Source organism: Mustela erminea, chromosome 10 (genome assembly GCF_009829155.1).
Source record: "Mustela erminea isolate mMusErm1 chromosome 10, mMusErm1.Pri, whole genome shotgun sequence".
Lineage (NCBI taxonomy): Eukaryota > Metazoa > Chordata > Mammalia > Carnivora > Mustelidae > Mustela > Mustela erminea.
In genome coordinates, this window is record NC_045623.1 from 64,357,628 (window position 1) to 64,373,170 (window position 15,543).

A 15,543-nucleotide genomic window follows, 5' to 3' on the forward strand; every position below is an offset into this window, starting at 1 on the left:
TTAAATTGTGAATTTATCTTGGTTTCATAATTGTGTCAAAGCTCTAAGGATATGGAGTTTATTACACCTAACTTTTACTAAGTATACTTAATATACTTAAGTATATACTTAAGTAACAATATACTAAAAATAAATCAAAACCAGGGATCCACAAATTTATTTTTTTCCCTAAAAGGAATTCATATAACTTTGTTTTGAGAAAGACTGGAGTACTGGAGTAAAGCATTAATAGCACAGCATTTGGAGTCAGATAGGAACTCAACTACCAGCTCCTCTACTTACTGGCTCTTTGACCTTGGAAACATTGCTGATACTCTTTAGATATGCAATTTCTTTACTTATAAATAGAAAACAATAATACCTACTCTATAGGTATCATGAGGATAAAGTGAAATTGCATCTGTAAAATACTCAACACAGTTCCTAGCCACAAGCAGGTATTCAACAAGATTAATATTTATTTTACAAAACTCTATTCAAGTTTTAAGATTAAAAAGAAGAAAATTTTCAGTGTTTAGCATATTACATTTTCTCACTAAATATTATACTACAACTTTAAATGATTTCTAAGAATACTGTTACATACTCAGTATCTACTTTCTCTAGGTCTAATCAATTTTAAATTATTTCTTTCAATATAATTAATCAGCTTTATCAATCTCTTCATATTACCTTTTAAGTTTGTAACTTGTCCTATCAAAAAAAAAAATTCACCTGCCTTCCTAAGAGCTTTGCTATCTAGTAGACACAGTAATTACTGCAGTTTTGGAAGTAATATATGATGATGGATAATCTTAAACAGTTACATTTTATCTTTTCCTAAAAGAAATCACCGTGATGCTAATGAAAAAAAGATTTAAAAAGATGTAAAAAGAAAAAAAATTTAAAAATGAATTTAGGAATATCAAAGTCCTAAGTGCCCTTCGAAGTAAATACTAGAATAGAGTCAACTTCCAAGGCTGCATTCATCTCTTGAAAACAATACCAATTTTGAAAAATGACTTTTGTTTATAAACTAAAAGTATGCAAGAAAGGATTGATGGAGGCTAAATGAATTAATATTTGCTGAATGTAAATACTAAGATTTATACTTTCGTAACAAGTTAACTAAAGATACACAATTTTTTGTGAATTCATAGGAAATATTTCAAGACAGTTTATCTTTTGCATTTTCAGATACATAAATACTTACAGTTTGATAATATGAGGATGACGAAAGAGTTTTAGGTTTTGAATTTCTCGTTTTATTTTTCCAACAACATCTAAACTGCGAATCTTCTGTCTATTTAAGATTTTAACTGCCACTTTATGGCCTGTCAATTGATGTTCTCCAACTAAAGAAAAGAAAAGGAAAAAACTTGCTGTCATAGCAACATAATCATTTATTCATTCTTCCTTCTACTGTAACCCCAAATCTCTCTACTCATACACACCACTTTCATATAATCTACTGCATAGAACTTAAGTTCTTTTTACTTCTGTTTCTTCTACTAGAGTATGCACTCCCTGAGGAAAGAAACTACATCTTGGTCTTCTCTATATCTTAGGTACCTAACAGGAGATGTTCATTAAATATTTGTTGAAAGGATTACTGAATTCTTTAACACTACAAAAAAATAACCAAGTTTGGAACATCTTTCGGATAGAGCAGAATTCACTATGTTTTATTTATTTCTTCATTTCTGGTTAATGCTAGTCATTGTATATGAATAAATGACTTCTATAATAAATTAAAAACTTAAAACTGGTTTTATTACTTCTTTATCAGAAAATATACATGTAGCCCTTATTTTACATATTTTTTGTCTTTTCCATAAAGATTTCCTATTTCCTCCTATTTAATGGGGTCTCTACTTCTTTCAAAACTTTATAGCATGTTTACAAAGCTCATGTATCATTTTTCATTTTTAGGCTATGGTAAACATTTGTGATTTTAACAAGCCATGTATACCTTCCAGTTCTCAGATCACTGCAATCTCTGTTGCAATAGACAACATTGATTACTCCCCCTTTTGGGTGGCACTTCTCACTCCAGTTTCTTCTACTGACTCTCAGATGGTATGCTTTATGGCTTTTACCTATTTTTTAAAGTTTAGGGTCCCCAGGTTTCTAATCTATAACCAAAGTAGATCCTTAAGTTATCTAGCCCATCTCTCATAGTTGTAATTATCAACCATGTGCCAAGGACTCTGCCCTTTTCTTCAAATTCATGTATCTCAGTATAGTATTGTTCCACAAACACCTCAAATTCAGCATGTTCAGAAGTAAACTCAGCATCCTCTTTCCCTTCCTCTACCAAACCCATGTCCTCTATTTCACTTGATGACACACAGCCTATATGCTAGAAATCAAAGAGCCAGTTGACAATCTCTTAACCATTTCTTGGAGTCAAGTTCCACAATCATTAAAACAAATACATTAATAATAATAATAGATGTGACAACAACACTTATTGCTTATTCTGTGCCAAACATTATTCTAAGTACTAACTACTCTGCTCACTCAACCCCACAACTCTATCAAGTGTTACTGTCCTCCACTGTAGTAATGAGAAACCTGAGGCAAAGAGAAGTAACTCAACAGAAGTGATGCAGTACAAGCTGTCACAACATCTGATCTCAAGTTTCCTCACTTCAGTTCACAGGAAGCATGGTTAACTACACATAATAATGCTCCCAGTGAGAACAATTCAAACATGAAATGGGCTGACCTAGAAAGAACTGAGTTTCTTGTCACTAGAGATTATTTTTACCTTTATAACTTTCTCAAGTATTAAATTATCATCTCAAAAACTTTAGTGAAGCTTGAGAGTTATTTTACCTACATATAAAATAAACTGGTAGCCATCATATCAAGTTCAAGCAATCTATCCTAACATTCCAAAACATGTTTCTAGAACTCCAGAAAAATATCAATTTCAGGGACTTCCTTTTTCAGTTAATTTTTTAAATTCCAGTGTAATTAACATAGAGTGTTATATCAATTTCAGGTGTAAAATATAGAATTCAACAATTCTAAACATTACTCAATGTTCATCAATTAAGTGTATTCTTAATCACCCTCACCTATTTCATCCAACCCCCCACTCTCCGCCCCCCCCCGTAACAACCAGTTTGTTCTTTATATATTTAACAGTCTATTCTGTTCTTTTTCTTTGTTCATTTGTTTATTAAATTCCACATATGAGTGAAATCATATGGCATTTATCTTTCTCTGACTGACTTCACATAGCATTGTATGCTCTTTGTCCATCCATCTTGTTGCAAATGGCAAGGTTTCATTATTTTTTATGGCTGAAATCAATTTCAGGGAATTTCTACTCAATTAAAATAACCTAAGTGGTTTCTTGATCCCTGGGTAGTTTCACTTTTGGGAATTTCATAAAACCCAAACACTTGCCTACATGGCCTAAAAAATAGGTCTCTCTCCTCAAATGCCAGACAACCTCAATGAAAGTAACCAATGCTGCATCTCCTTGTCAATTAAAAAAAAAGAAAAAAAAAGAGTTCAATTCCTCTTTCCCCATTTGATAATTGAGAATACTGACTACTGAGAACATATATGCTCCTTCCAGAGCAAAGAGTGTAAGAGCAAAGACTGTAACAGTCAAACAGATGGATGTTTTGTTTTTTAATGCTATATGCATAAACCAAACAACAAAGAAACCAGAAAGTGAATGAAATTGCTCAAAAAAAAAAAACAAACACAATTTAAAGATGAAGTATTACTGGGGCACCTCGGTGGCTCAGCTGTTAAGCATCTGCCTTTGGCTCAGGTCAGGATCCCAGGGTCCTGGGATTAAGCCCCACATCAGGCTGCCTGCTCAGCAGGAAGCTTGCTTCTCCCTATCTTTCTCCACGCACTTTTGTTCCCTATGTTGCTCACTGTCTCTCCCTGTCAAATAAATAAATAAAATCTTTAAAAACAAAAAAGATGAAGTATTACTTTGTCAACAAATTCAATAAAGCTGCAATATACAAAGTCAATATACAAAAATCAGTTGTGTTTCCATACACTAAAAATGAATTATCAGAGAAATGAAGAAAACAACCTTACAATTATATCAAAAGAAAATAATACTTGATAAATGTAACCAAGGTGAGAGATCTGCACACTGAAAATTTTAAGACACTGATAAAAGAAGACACGATACATCACGCTCACAGACAGAAGAACTGATAATGTTAAAATGTCTCTATAGACAAAGCAACCTACAGATTCTACACAATCCCCATCAAAACTCTAATGACATTTTTCACAGAAACAGAAGAAACAATCCTAAAGTTTATATGGAACCACAAAAGACCCCAAAAAGTCAAGGCAATCTTGAGAAAGAACAACAAAGTAAGAAGAATCACACTTCCAAACTTCAAACCATATTACAAAGTGATAGTAATCAAAATAGTCTAATACCAGCCTAAAAACAGACACACAGGTCAACAGAATAGGACTGAGAACCCAGAAATAAACCTATGCATATATGGGTCAATTAATTTACAACAAAGGAGTCAAAAACATATACAATAGGTAAAGGATAACCTCTTCAATAAATGCTGCTGAGAAAACTGGATAGCCACATATCAAAGAATGAAACTAGAACCCTATCTTACACATTACACACACATCAACTCAAAACAAATTAAGAAACCATAAAACTTCTAGAAGAAAACACAGGCGATAAGCTCCTTGAAATAAAGTCTTTACAACTTTTTTTTTTTTTAGATATGACAAAAAAAAAAAAAACAAGAAAACAAAAGCAAAAATAAACAAGTGGGACTACATCAAACTAAAAAATTTTTGGACAGAAAAGGAAACAAAAAGGCAATCTACAGAATATGAGAAAATATTTGCAAATCATCTATGTGATAAGGCGTTAATATACAAAATATATAAAGAACTCACACAACTAAATAGCAAAACAAAAACAAAAACAAACTGATTAAAAAATAGAGAAACTGTATAAACATTTTTCCAAAGAAGACATACAAATGGCCAACATATACATGAAAAGATGCTCAACATCAATAATCACCAAGGAAAATGCAAATTAAAAGCACATCTGCTAGAATAGCTGTTACCAAAAAGACAAGAGGTAACTGTTGCCAAGGATGTGGGGGGAAAAAGGGAACCCTTGTGCACTGATGGTGGGAATATAAATTGGTACAACCATTATAAAAAACAGTATGGAGGTTCCTTAAAAATTTAAGAGAACTACCATATGACCCAGCAATCCCATTTCTGAATATGTATTTTAAAAAATGAAAACAGGATATCAGAAAAATACCCCCACTTCCATGTTCACTGCAGCATTATTCACAACAGCCAAGACATAGAAACTACCTAGGTGTCTGTCAACAAATGCATGAAGATATGATACACACATACACACAGAGCAATATTTGCGACACCATGAATGGACTTTGAAGCATTATGCTTCTGGCTTATAAGCCAGATAAAGAAACACTGCATGGTATTGCTTATATGTGGAATCTTTTAAAAAATGCAAACTTGTAGAAAAGTGGAGCTTGGTAAAAATACACAAACTTTCATCTATAAGATGAATAAGATCTGAGGATCTAAGGTAAACTTAGTGACTACAGTTGAAAACACTGTATTGTATAACTTAAATTTGCTAAAGAATTTAAATGTTCATCTATATATAAATATAAAGAATATATATACATATATATTATTTTCATATGTACTTTTACATGCATAAATAAAAAAGAGGTGACAGGTGTGTTAATTAACTACATGGGAGAAATCTTTTCACTTATATATATATATATATATATCAAATCATCATGAGGTACACTTTAAGTATCTACAATTTTATCAGTCATACCTAAATAAAGCTGAGAAAAACTTCTAAAAGTAATTTTTTTTTAAAGCATGGCTTTTTGACATCTGAGAAAACAACTGACTCATCTATCTGAAGAAATTTTTCTCCATGAAACACTGGAAAAGAAATGACATTATCTCTTGAAACAGGAATGTTGATATGTTAATTGGATATCTGATATTGAGTCAAATGTACTGGGGGAGCCTAGCTGGCTCAGTCACTGGAACCTACCAACTCTTGATCTTGGGGTTGTGAGTTTGAGCACCATGTTGGATATGGAGACTGCTTAAAAATAAAATCTTAAAAAAAAAAAAGAGTCAAATATATTATGAATCCCTCTTCTTTTTGCTGAACTATATTGCCCCTATTGCCTAATAACATAAGTGCATAAGTGAATTAGTACTTTTAATAATTAAATCCAAATTCTCTCATCATCATATTCTACATGAAAGCCAAATGAATATTCCTAAAAATATTGTAAGAAAAACAGATTTAAGACCAAGAATTTCTTCTGTATTACACCCATAAACTCTTCTAAGGAAGTAATTGAAAAAAAGAAAAAGACTTGGATTCATCAGTTTTATTTCCATTCATTTATTCAATCTAAAAACATTTACTGAATACTTTCCACAAGCCAGGACTATGTTGATCAAATACACATGAAAAGAGAGGTTTCACAGGACTCCAAATTTTAGTAGGGGAAAAAATATCAGCAATAAAGGAGCTAAAATAAATTAGCTGGTATTAAATCTGTCTGCAGGCTATTAGGAATACTTTCTTTGTAAAGGAAGAACACAGATAAGAAAGAAGATTTTTTAAAAAATAGCAGGGATGGACAAATTTGCCATAATTTATCGTTACTCAGAGTAAATATCCAGATCAATATAAGCAGTAAGGGATGTCTATTCATGGAACAACTATTTAATGAATGCCTACCATGGTAAGCACTGCACTAAACACATGAAAAGTGAACCAATTAGTTGTGCCATACCCAGTATTTATTCCATCCTTCCTTCCCAGACATAAAGACTCCTGAATTATACCCAAGCACATGGCTACCCAGAGTAGAGACTGCATCCTAGCATCTCTTTTAACTAAATTTGGCCCTATCACTATATTCTGGCCAATAATATGTAAGCAGAAATGCCCCTCCTAAGCTTATTCATTCCTTCCTCCATCCTAAAGCCTGGAATGCCAAAGCCGCCACCTTGAACCCTGAGGACAGGATGAGGCAGGTGGGAAGCAAAAGAAGAGAGAAACCCATGTTTTTTATGTCACTGGGTACAACAACATTCTGTCCACCTACTCAGATTGTTTTAAGAGAGAAAAATACTCTTGTTTAAGCCACTTTCCTGAAGCTGTCTACTATTCAGCTGAATAGAATTAATTCATTATTTAACATACTTTAAAATTCAAAAGGTGTGAACTTATTTCAAATGTTCAGTTTTGCTGAACTACCATCCCTGAACTAACAGAAATAAATTTATAGCCCACACAATTTCTTGGATTAAGTTCTACAAATTTACCATTCATTCGTGTTATAGCCAAATTACACAAAATACTCCCAAAAGCCGTGGAATTTTATGGGAAAAAATCCATACCTACACTATCTATGCCTTTTAGGATTTTTACATTTGATGAGATGAAGAGCTGTCATACAGAAGAATGAAACTCATTTATATTGTTCAAGAAGGAGAGCTGTGATTAACTGGAGCACCTGGGTGATTCATTAAGCGCCACCTTCAGCTCAGGTCATGATCTCGTGGTCCTGAGATCAAGCCCCACATTGGCCTCCCTGCTCAGTGGGGAGTCTACTTTTCTTTCTCCTTCTGCTGCTCCCTCAGCTCGTGCTCTTTTACTTGGGCTCTCTCTCAAATAAATAAAATCTTAAAAAAACTGATAGAAATTCTTTCAATAGTCAGCTGCTCTAGGAATCCTCTCCACACCTCCCTTTTCACCACTCCAACCTATATTGAAAATTACCACCACACAAAAAAATTTCCCACTTAACAATGTAGCCTGACTATACATTTTTTAAGTCATTTTATTGAAGTTTAAAATTTGCCCCTCATATAGTACCATAATTTTGGCAAACATGTATGGTCATGTAACTACTACTAAAATCAACTGTAGCTTACTTACATCATCACATAAAAATTCCACCATATCCTTTCATAGTTAGTCCCTTTCCTCCACCCCAATCCCTGCCAACTACTGATCTGTTTTCTGTTACTGTAGTATTTTTCTGAATATTCTATAAACGAAACCATACAGCATGTAGCCTTTCAACTCTGGCTTCTTATGTGTTAATACTTCTGAGATTCATCCACTTTTGTGGATTTTTTTCTTTTTGTATACACCAATTTATTCTATTTTATTGCTGAATAATGTTCCCTTGTATGTGTATCTTACAATTATATACAATAAATATATCCATTCACCAGTTGATGGACATATGGGTAATTTCCAGTTTTTGGAGATTATGAATAAGTCTGCTATTTGTGTCTGTGGTGAGAGTATGTAGGTGAGGCCAATGTGTCTTCATTTCTTTTGGGTAGATTTCTATTTCTATCCAGTATTGGATTGCTCGGTTGTGTGGTAAGTTTATATTTAAATATAAATATAATATAAATATAATAAATTTATAAATATAAAATATATATTAATTATATAAATATGTATCATATATTTAAATATATGATATATAAATATAATATAAATATATTTATATTTAAATAAACTTACAAGCAAGTCTATATTTAAACTTTCCCAGCTTTGTACTCTCACCAGTGGTCTATCAGAGTTCTAGTTCAGGGATGCTGAACTAGATGCTGGGTGTTCCAGTTAGTTAACATACAGTGTAATATTAGTTTCAGGTGTACAATATAGTGATTCAACACTTCCACACACCACCCAACGCCCTTCAGAGCAAGTGTCCTCCTTAATCTCCATCCTCCCACTGATTTCCCCTAAGGTAACCATCAGTTTGTTCTCTGTAGTTAAGAGTTTGTTTCTTGGTTTGCCTTTCTGGTTTTTTTCCCTTTGCTTGGTTGTTTTGTTTCTTAAATTCCACATAATTGTGAAATTATATACTGAGTGTTCCTTTTCTACAGGCTGTGCAACACTAACATTTATTTGATTCTTAGTTCATCTCTCAGTGGCAGATAGGAGGGGCTGGACATCAGATCCCCTGTAGTCTTCACCCACTGCAAGGGATAAAGCTACTACCAATAAGCAACAAGCCTGGAAAATGCAGCACAGAGAGGTTAAGAATTTTCCCACAGTTGTTCAGCTATGAAGTGGTAAGGCCAAGATTTAAATCCAGCAGCATGTACTGTCCAATACTCAAACAAAAGAAGCTCACGCATTTGTCAGGATTACCATTTGATAGACTCCTGCATTAAGTTACACGTTGGACTAGAGCAAGTCTAATTCCCCTTCCAGCTATAAGATTTTTCTTTTTTTCTTTTTTTTTTTTAATTTCTTTTCAGCGTAACAGAATTCATTGTTTATGCACCACACCCAGTGCTCCATGCAACACGTGCCCTCCGTAATACCCACCACCTGGCTCCCCCAATCTCTCACCCACCACCCCTTCAAAACCCTCAGATTGTTTTTCAGAGTCCCTAAGGGTCATTCCACACTGAAGGATGTAAGTCTTTTATGCCACTCTACTCTCCTGATGATTTTACTTGCCATTTCCTGGATGTTTTCCAGCTCTACATTTTTCTGGATACACAACATTTAGGACTTCATATAACTGTGTTATGTAGTTGTAAATACATGACTGTTTTGTAGCAAGATGAAATAAACTTTTCAAGTTTCTAGTCTTATCCGCAATAAAGTCTAGCATTTTTTACAAGCATAGACCCTACAATTTTATCAAGTATAATGGGAAACACTCTCTTCCTATACATTATTCCATACTATTCATAGTAACTACTTCCAATTCAATTTTAATATATCATGTAAGATTACTATATCCAGTAAAACAAAGAAAAAGAACAATTACAAAATAAAAGTATTATTTTAGGCCTGAATTATGATCTTTTTCTCTGCTAGGCTCAAATAAAAGCCAAGGGTTGTCAAATGTCCCTCTGCTGTAAAGGTCATGTACATATTATATAATAATTTGAACTATGTCACCAAAGACAAAGCTTCAGTCCACAAAAAATTTATTTAATTTTATATACTCCCCAGGCCCAATAGCTTCATATGATATTTCCTATCCCTATACAAAGTCCTGACCAATGTACAAAATGTATAAGTTTTTCTGACCCTTGAAAAGTATCACCTCATTGGAACATGACAGTGCTATGCTCCCACATGTAGTGGAACATGTAGTGCTATGCTCCCACATGTAGTGCTATGCTCCCATTTTATTAGCCTAAACAAATAAAATCAAGTCTATCACCATATTACTCAGTATAACTAAAGAAGTTTCTAAAATTTTCAGGGTCCATTTGGGATGACCTGACTTAAAATTTAGGCTACAAAAATACACTAAATCCCTCAGGAGGGTCTCTAAGTGAAAGCATGTTGACCAAGTACAAAAGAGATGGGCATTATTCTTCAACATGACTACAGGATTTTTTTCTTAAAGATTTCATTCATTTATTTGACAGAGACAGACAGACAGAAAGAGAACACAAGCAGGGGGAGCCGCAGATGGAGAGGGAGAAACGGGCTCTCCACTGAGCAGGGTTCCTGGTGCAGGGCTTGATCCTAGGACCCCAGGATCATGACCTGTGCCAAAGGCCAATGCTTAACCACTGAGCTATCCAGGTGTCCCATGACTACAGCTTTTAAATGCAACCCAGATCTTTCTCAGAAGCATATACAAACTTCAGATAGCAAGCTCCTGTGTGATTTTTAGTGGGGATTATTTGAGGATAGCTAATGGTTCTTTCCCACTAATCTGGGAAGGACAACTAACAGCTGTATGTCTATATATATCCACACATGGTAAACATTTTTACATACATTACTTCATTTTAACCTTATAAGAACCCCATGAGGAAATTTTACAGAAAACGGAGGCTTACAGACATTAAAAATGACAAGTGATAAACAAAATCAGTCTTTAAGAAGCGTATGGGTAGCTCAGTTGGTTATGCAGCTGTCTTCAGTTCAGATCATGACCTCGGGGTCCTGGGACGAGCCCCTACACTGGGCTCTCTGCTCAGCTCAGTGCCTGCTTCTCCCTCTTCCTCTGCCCCTCCCCCTGCCCCCTGTGCGTGCGCACGCGCTCTCTGTGTGTGTCTCAAATACATAAATCTTTTTCAAAAATCCTTACTTAAATCCAAGTCTGTCTGATACTAAAACCTAGGTTCATAATGATTATATATTGATTACAGAGTATATTGCGTCCCATGATTACCCAACAGATTTCACTCATGTCTAAAATAATACTACTGTTAAAAGTACTATAGAATCTAAAACTGTATATAATAATGACTTGGGGTTGGGTACAGTGGTACTCAGAATTCCAAGTTGAGATGCTAGGGACATAGCTCTTCTAGTTAGAGTGGGATTTTTCAGTGCTTTAGCTACAAGATTCCTTTCATGGCCTAGCAATCTTAGGGTGAGACCTTGAAACCGACCCTAGGTTTAAGGAGCAAGGGAGAAAATTTGGGGATACATTATGAAATATTCAATAGCAAGAAAGATCAGTCTTCTGTATATCCTCCAGATGCAGATAAGGCAAGATGACTGAAATAAAAAGCAAAGGGAAGATTCAAGAACTTTTTATAATGGTGATGGACAGAAGTTCTGAGATAGATCAAATTATGGTACCACACAAAATGGAGGTTCCACTGATACTACTAGTAAGCTAAAACCTATCCTAGTATGTTCTGTGCACATAGTTGAAAAACTGGAACAAGGAGGTAATTTGAATGACTAATAGTAGAGGCTTCATTTAGTTTCATAGATAAGAAAAGCATTTATGTTATACATAGTTAGGCACCTGTGTACCTTTCCAGTATCATCTTTCACCATTCCTTCAACTCAAATGGTATACTTCAGTCATTTAGAACCATTTTGAATTCCCCATCAGGGCTGTGCTTTCTCTAATTTCCAAGGCTAACAATATATCTAGATCATGATAAGTATTCAGTAAATTTAAGGAGAATTTTGTTGAGTATAGTAAATGAATTCTGTTAAACATGTGAACCATTTGTGTCCCTGATCATCAATCTCCAATGTCTCACTTATCCAAGTTTGATTTGTCTTTTGAAGTTTACCTCAAGTACCATTCCAGTTAGCATTCCTGAAACACCACCCCCATTCCCCCATCATTCCAACAACTCAACTGCCTGGATTAAATGACCCTCCAATGCACAACTGCACTCCTCTCCATGATGGCACTTAACATCAAGGGCTATAATTACCTATCTAGTTGTTGCTATTGATCTCCCTCTTTAAACCAATCAGCTCCTTCAGAGCAGGGTCAGTGTCTCATTTTACTTTGTATTGCAGCATCTGGCACAGTGTTTAACATACAATTGACGTTCAGTAACTACTTTCTGTATGGATGGAATGCATGACTGACATTAATGGTTGTTTGAACATATAATTTAGGTTTCATATACTACTTGTATTGCAGCTTTAGAATTTGAGAGGGGATTTCAAATTGGGTGTGCTAATCTCTCATATATGAGAAAAACCAACAAATATCTGTCAGAGACAAAGTATAAAAGTATTATCTACACATTCTAAGTCCCAAGGAATCCCTTGTGGTACTACATTCCAGGAGCTCCTAAATGCGGAAAAGTATTAACAGAAGAAATCACCATCAGCACCAGGACTGCAATTTATTTAAAGTCTAGGCATTTTAGAAGAAATCAAATGTCTTCCAGGAAAATAAATTTGGTAAAGAGGAGATGTAGCTAGTCAATAAACACATAAAAAGGTGCTCAATATGTTTAGTCACCAAGGAAATGTAAATTAAAACAATATAATACAATATCACAATATGCCTACTCAGCAACAATTAAAAAAGCAAACAATACCAAGCCCTGGTGAATATACAGAGTAATGAACTTCTCTATTGCTGGTGGGAATATAAATTATTGCAAACACATGGGAAAAGTGTAAATTGGTGCAGAATATGCAGTAACTACTAAAACTAAACATTTATACTCTGGCTCAGTGATCCACTCCTAAATTTCCGCTATGTATATACAGCAGAAATGTATACAGAGTTATCAAGTGCTTTGAGATCTTTATAAAAAGCTATTGTCCTGGTCCATGGACTTATGCTTTCAGTACCAAAGATCCAAGAAATGGAAGGAAAATTATAGGGTGCTGAGGAAAGGAACCAGTGGGGTCTCCAAAAGCAAGGCAAAAGGAGCATACAAGTTCGGGGCTCAGGAAATAAAGGAATTTGGAGAAAAGTGGCTATGATATCAATAGGAAGAAAGGTATTTCTCAAAGGCATATGATAATAACAATGAGTAGTTAAAGCACACTGGGCACTTCATATATACGTGTGTGCCTACAAGTGTGCCTACAAGTACTTTGTATACATTTTCTTATTTAAACACTACAAGGACTTGTGGGGAAAACTGAGGATCACAGAACTTAAGAAACTTACCCAAATTCATATAAGAAATTAATGCTAGAGCTGTGATTCAAGTATCTTGCTATCTCCAAAGCTATTCTCGGGGGGGCAGAGTTTCTTTCTCATTTTTCAAGAGTCCTAAAGAGTTCTGTTGCCACTGGCAAAATGACTGGAAACAGCACGTGGACTAAAAAATAAAACAATACAACAAAATCCTTTTCTCAAAAAACATACCACATATTCCAAATAAAACTTGATTTTTTAAAACCAAAAATTATACTTCAGAAAAAAAGAGATTCTTCTCTCAAACTCAAGGTCTCATAAACCTTTCATATTTAGAAAGGTTACTTCTAAATTATTTTGAACAAATAACTATGTAAAAAAGACACATTTGCCTAAACATGTATCAATCATTAGCTGAAAAAAAATCACTTGACCAAATTAGTAGACAACATAAAAGATGTTTATCAAGGATATGATAATATGACAATTATTCCTGAACAGTGATTTCATACTTACAAATGTAGAATATCTTAAATAAAATAAGCCTTATAAAGATCAAAGTTTTTAAAAAGCAGTATACTATGTGTTTACAACATTGTGAAATTCCTAAGTATAACTCTGTAAGACAAATGAAAAACCCAAAGCTCTAATGTTATGTCAGTGGATACCTGTTTATAGTATTGTTCACAGATTCAAAATAACTTAAATAAAAACGAATGGGTGCTCTAGAAATCTATGGTTGATGATTCAAAAAGTGGCCCTTTTGGGTGCCTGGGTGGCTCAGTCTGTTAAGCATCTGCCTTCAGCTCAGGTCATGATGCCAGGGTTCTGGGATTGAGTCCCGCATATGGCTTCTTGTTCAGCAAGGAGCCTGCTTCTTCCTCTGCCGGCTGCTCCCCGTGCTTGTGCTCTCTCTCTCTGACAATTTAATAAATAAGGTCTTTAAAAAAAAAAAAAAAAGTAGCCTTAGTAATGACAAAAATCTGAAAAGTAGGAAAAAACATTATTTCTAAAATACTTAAAGGATATGATTTTGAGTATGTATGCTTACCCATACAGCAATATGCTATGAATAGAAAAAAAAAGACATGTATAGGAATGTGTAAAGCACAGGCTCAGTCGTTAAGTGTCTGCCTTCAGTTCAGGTCATGATCCCAGGGTTCTAAGAGAGAGCCCCGCACAGGGCTCCCTGCTCCACAGACGACTGTTCTCCCTCTCCTACACCCCCTGTTTGTGTTCCGTCTCTCACTGTGTCTCTCCCTGTCAAAAATAAATAAATAAATAAAATCTTAACAAAAAAATGTGTAAAGCAGCAATATTCATAATAAGCAAAATGTAAGAATTACCCACAGGCCTGTCAGTATCAGAATGGATAAAAAGGGGCACCTGAGTAGCCTCAGTGGGTTAAGCATGTGATTCTTGACCTCAGCTCAGGTCATGATCTCAGGGTTGTGAGTTCAAGCCCCTCCACAGTGGGCTCCACACTGGGCGTGGAGCCTAATTTAAAAAAAAAAAAAAGGGATAAATAATGGTATAGTCTTAATGTAATAATATACAGCGATGAGAATTAACAAATTACAACTAAATGCTGCAATGTGCAACAGACATAAGTTGAAGTGAAAGAAGCCCATCACAAAATAGCTACAAAGTTTTTTGTTTTGTTTTGTTTTTGTAAATATTTTATTTATTTAGTTGTCAGAGAGAGAGTTGTCACAAGCAAGGGGGAGCAGCAGACAGGAGAAGCAGGCTCCCTGCTGAACAGGAAACCCCATGTGGGACTTAATCCCAGGGCTCCAGGATCATGACCCAAGCTGAAGGCAGACACTTAACTGACTGAGCCACCCAGGTGTCCCTCTACAAACTTAAAGTGAAACTAATTGGACAGTAGTTACCCCTGGTGGGGGTGGAAGATGGAAAGAGTAACTAAAATGGGGCTTAAATAGGGGCTTTGTGGGATGCTGGTCATTTTCTGTGTCTTTAGTGATTTTATGTGTCTGTTTAGTTTGTGAATATTCACTAAACCTAAGATTATAGGTTTAAAAAAAATTACTTAGAATGTATGTATCTTTGTATATGTGGTAGAGCTTAATAAAAAGGTTAAGAAAGAATGTTTGGATAACATTCTATCCATACT

The 15,543-nt window shown here is 34.7% G+C and overlaps 1 protein-coding gene across 6 annotated transcripts in view; it reads right to left on the reverse strand.

Moving 5' to 3' along the window:
• Positions 1 to 15,543, reverse strand: part of PRKAA2 (protein kinase AMP-activated catalytic subunit alpha 2) — a 67,276-nt gene that overhangs the window by 36,066 nt on the left and 15,667 nt on the right. For 2 of the 6 annotated variants that reach the window (XM_032302019.1, XM_032302024.1), the window contains exon 2: positions 1,193 to 1,334. The exons of 1 other annotated variant lie outside the window; for it this stretch is intronic. In XM_032302019.1, coding sequence (XP_032157910.1) covers positions 1,193 to 1,334 — 142 coding nt within the window. Of the gene's footprint in view, positions 1 to 1,192; positions 1,335 to 7,657; positions 7,662 to 13,439; positions 13,553 to 15,543 lie in introns of those variants that run through there. 3 more of the 6 variants (XM_032302023.1, XM_032302020.1, XM_032302022.1) reach the window with 3 other exon arrangements.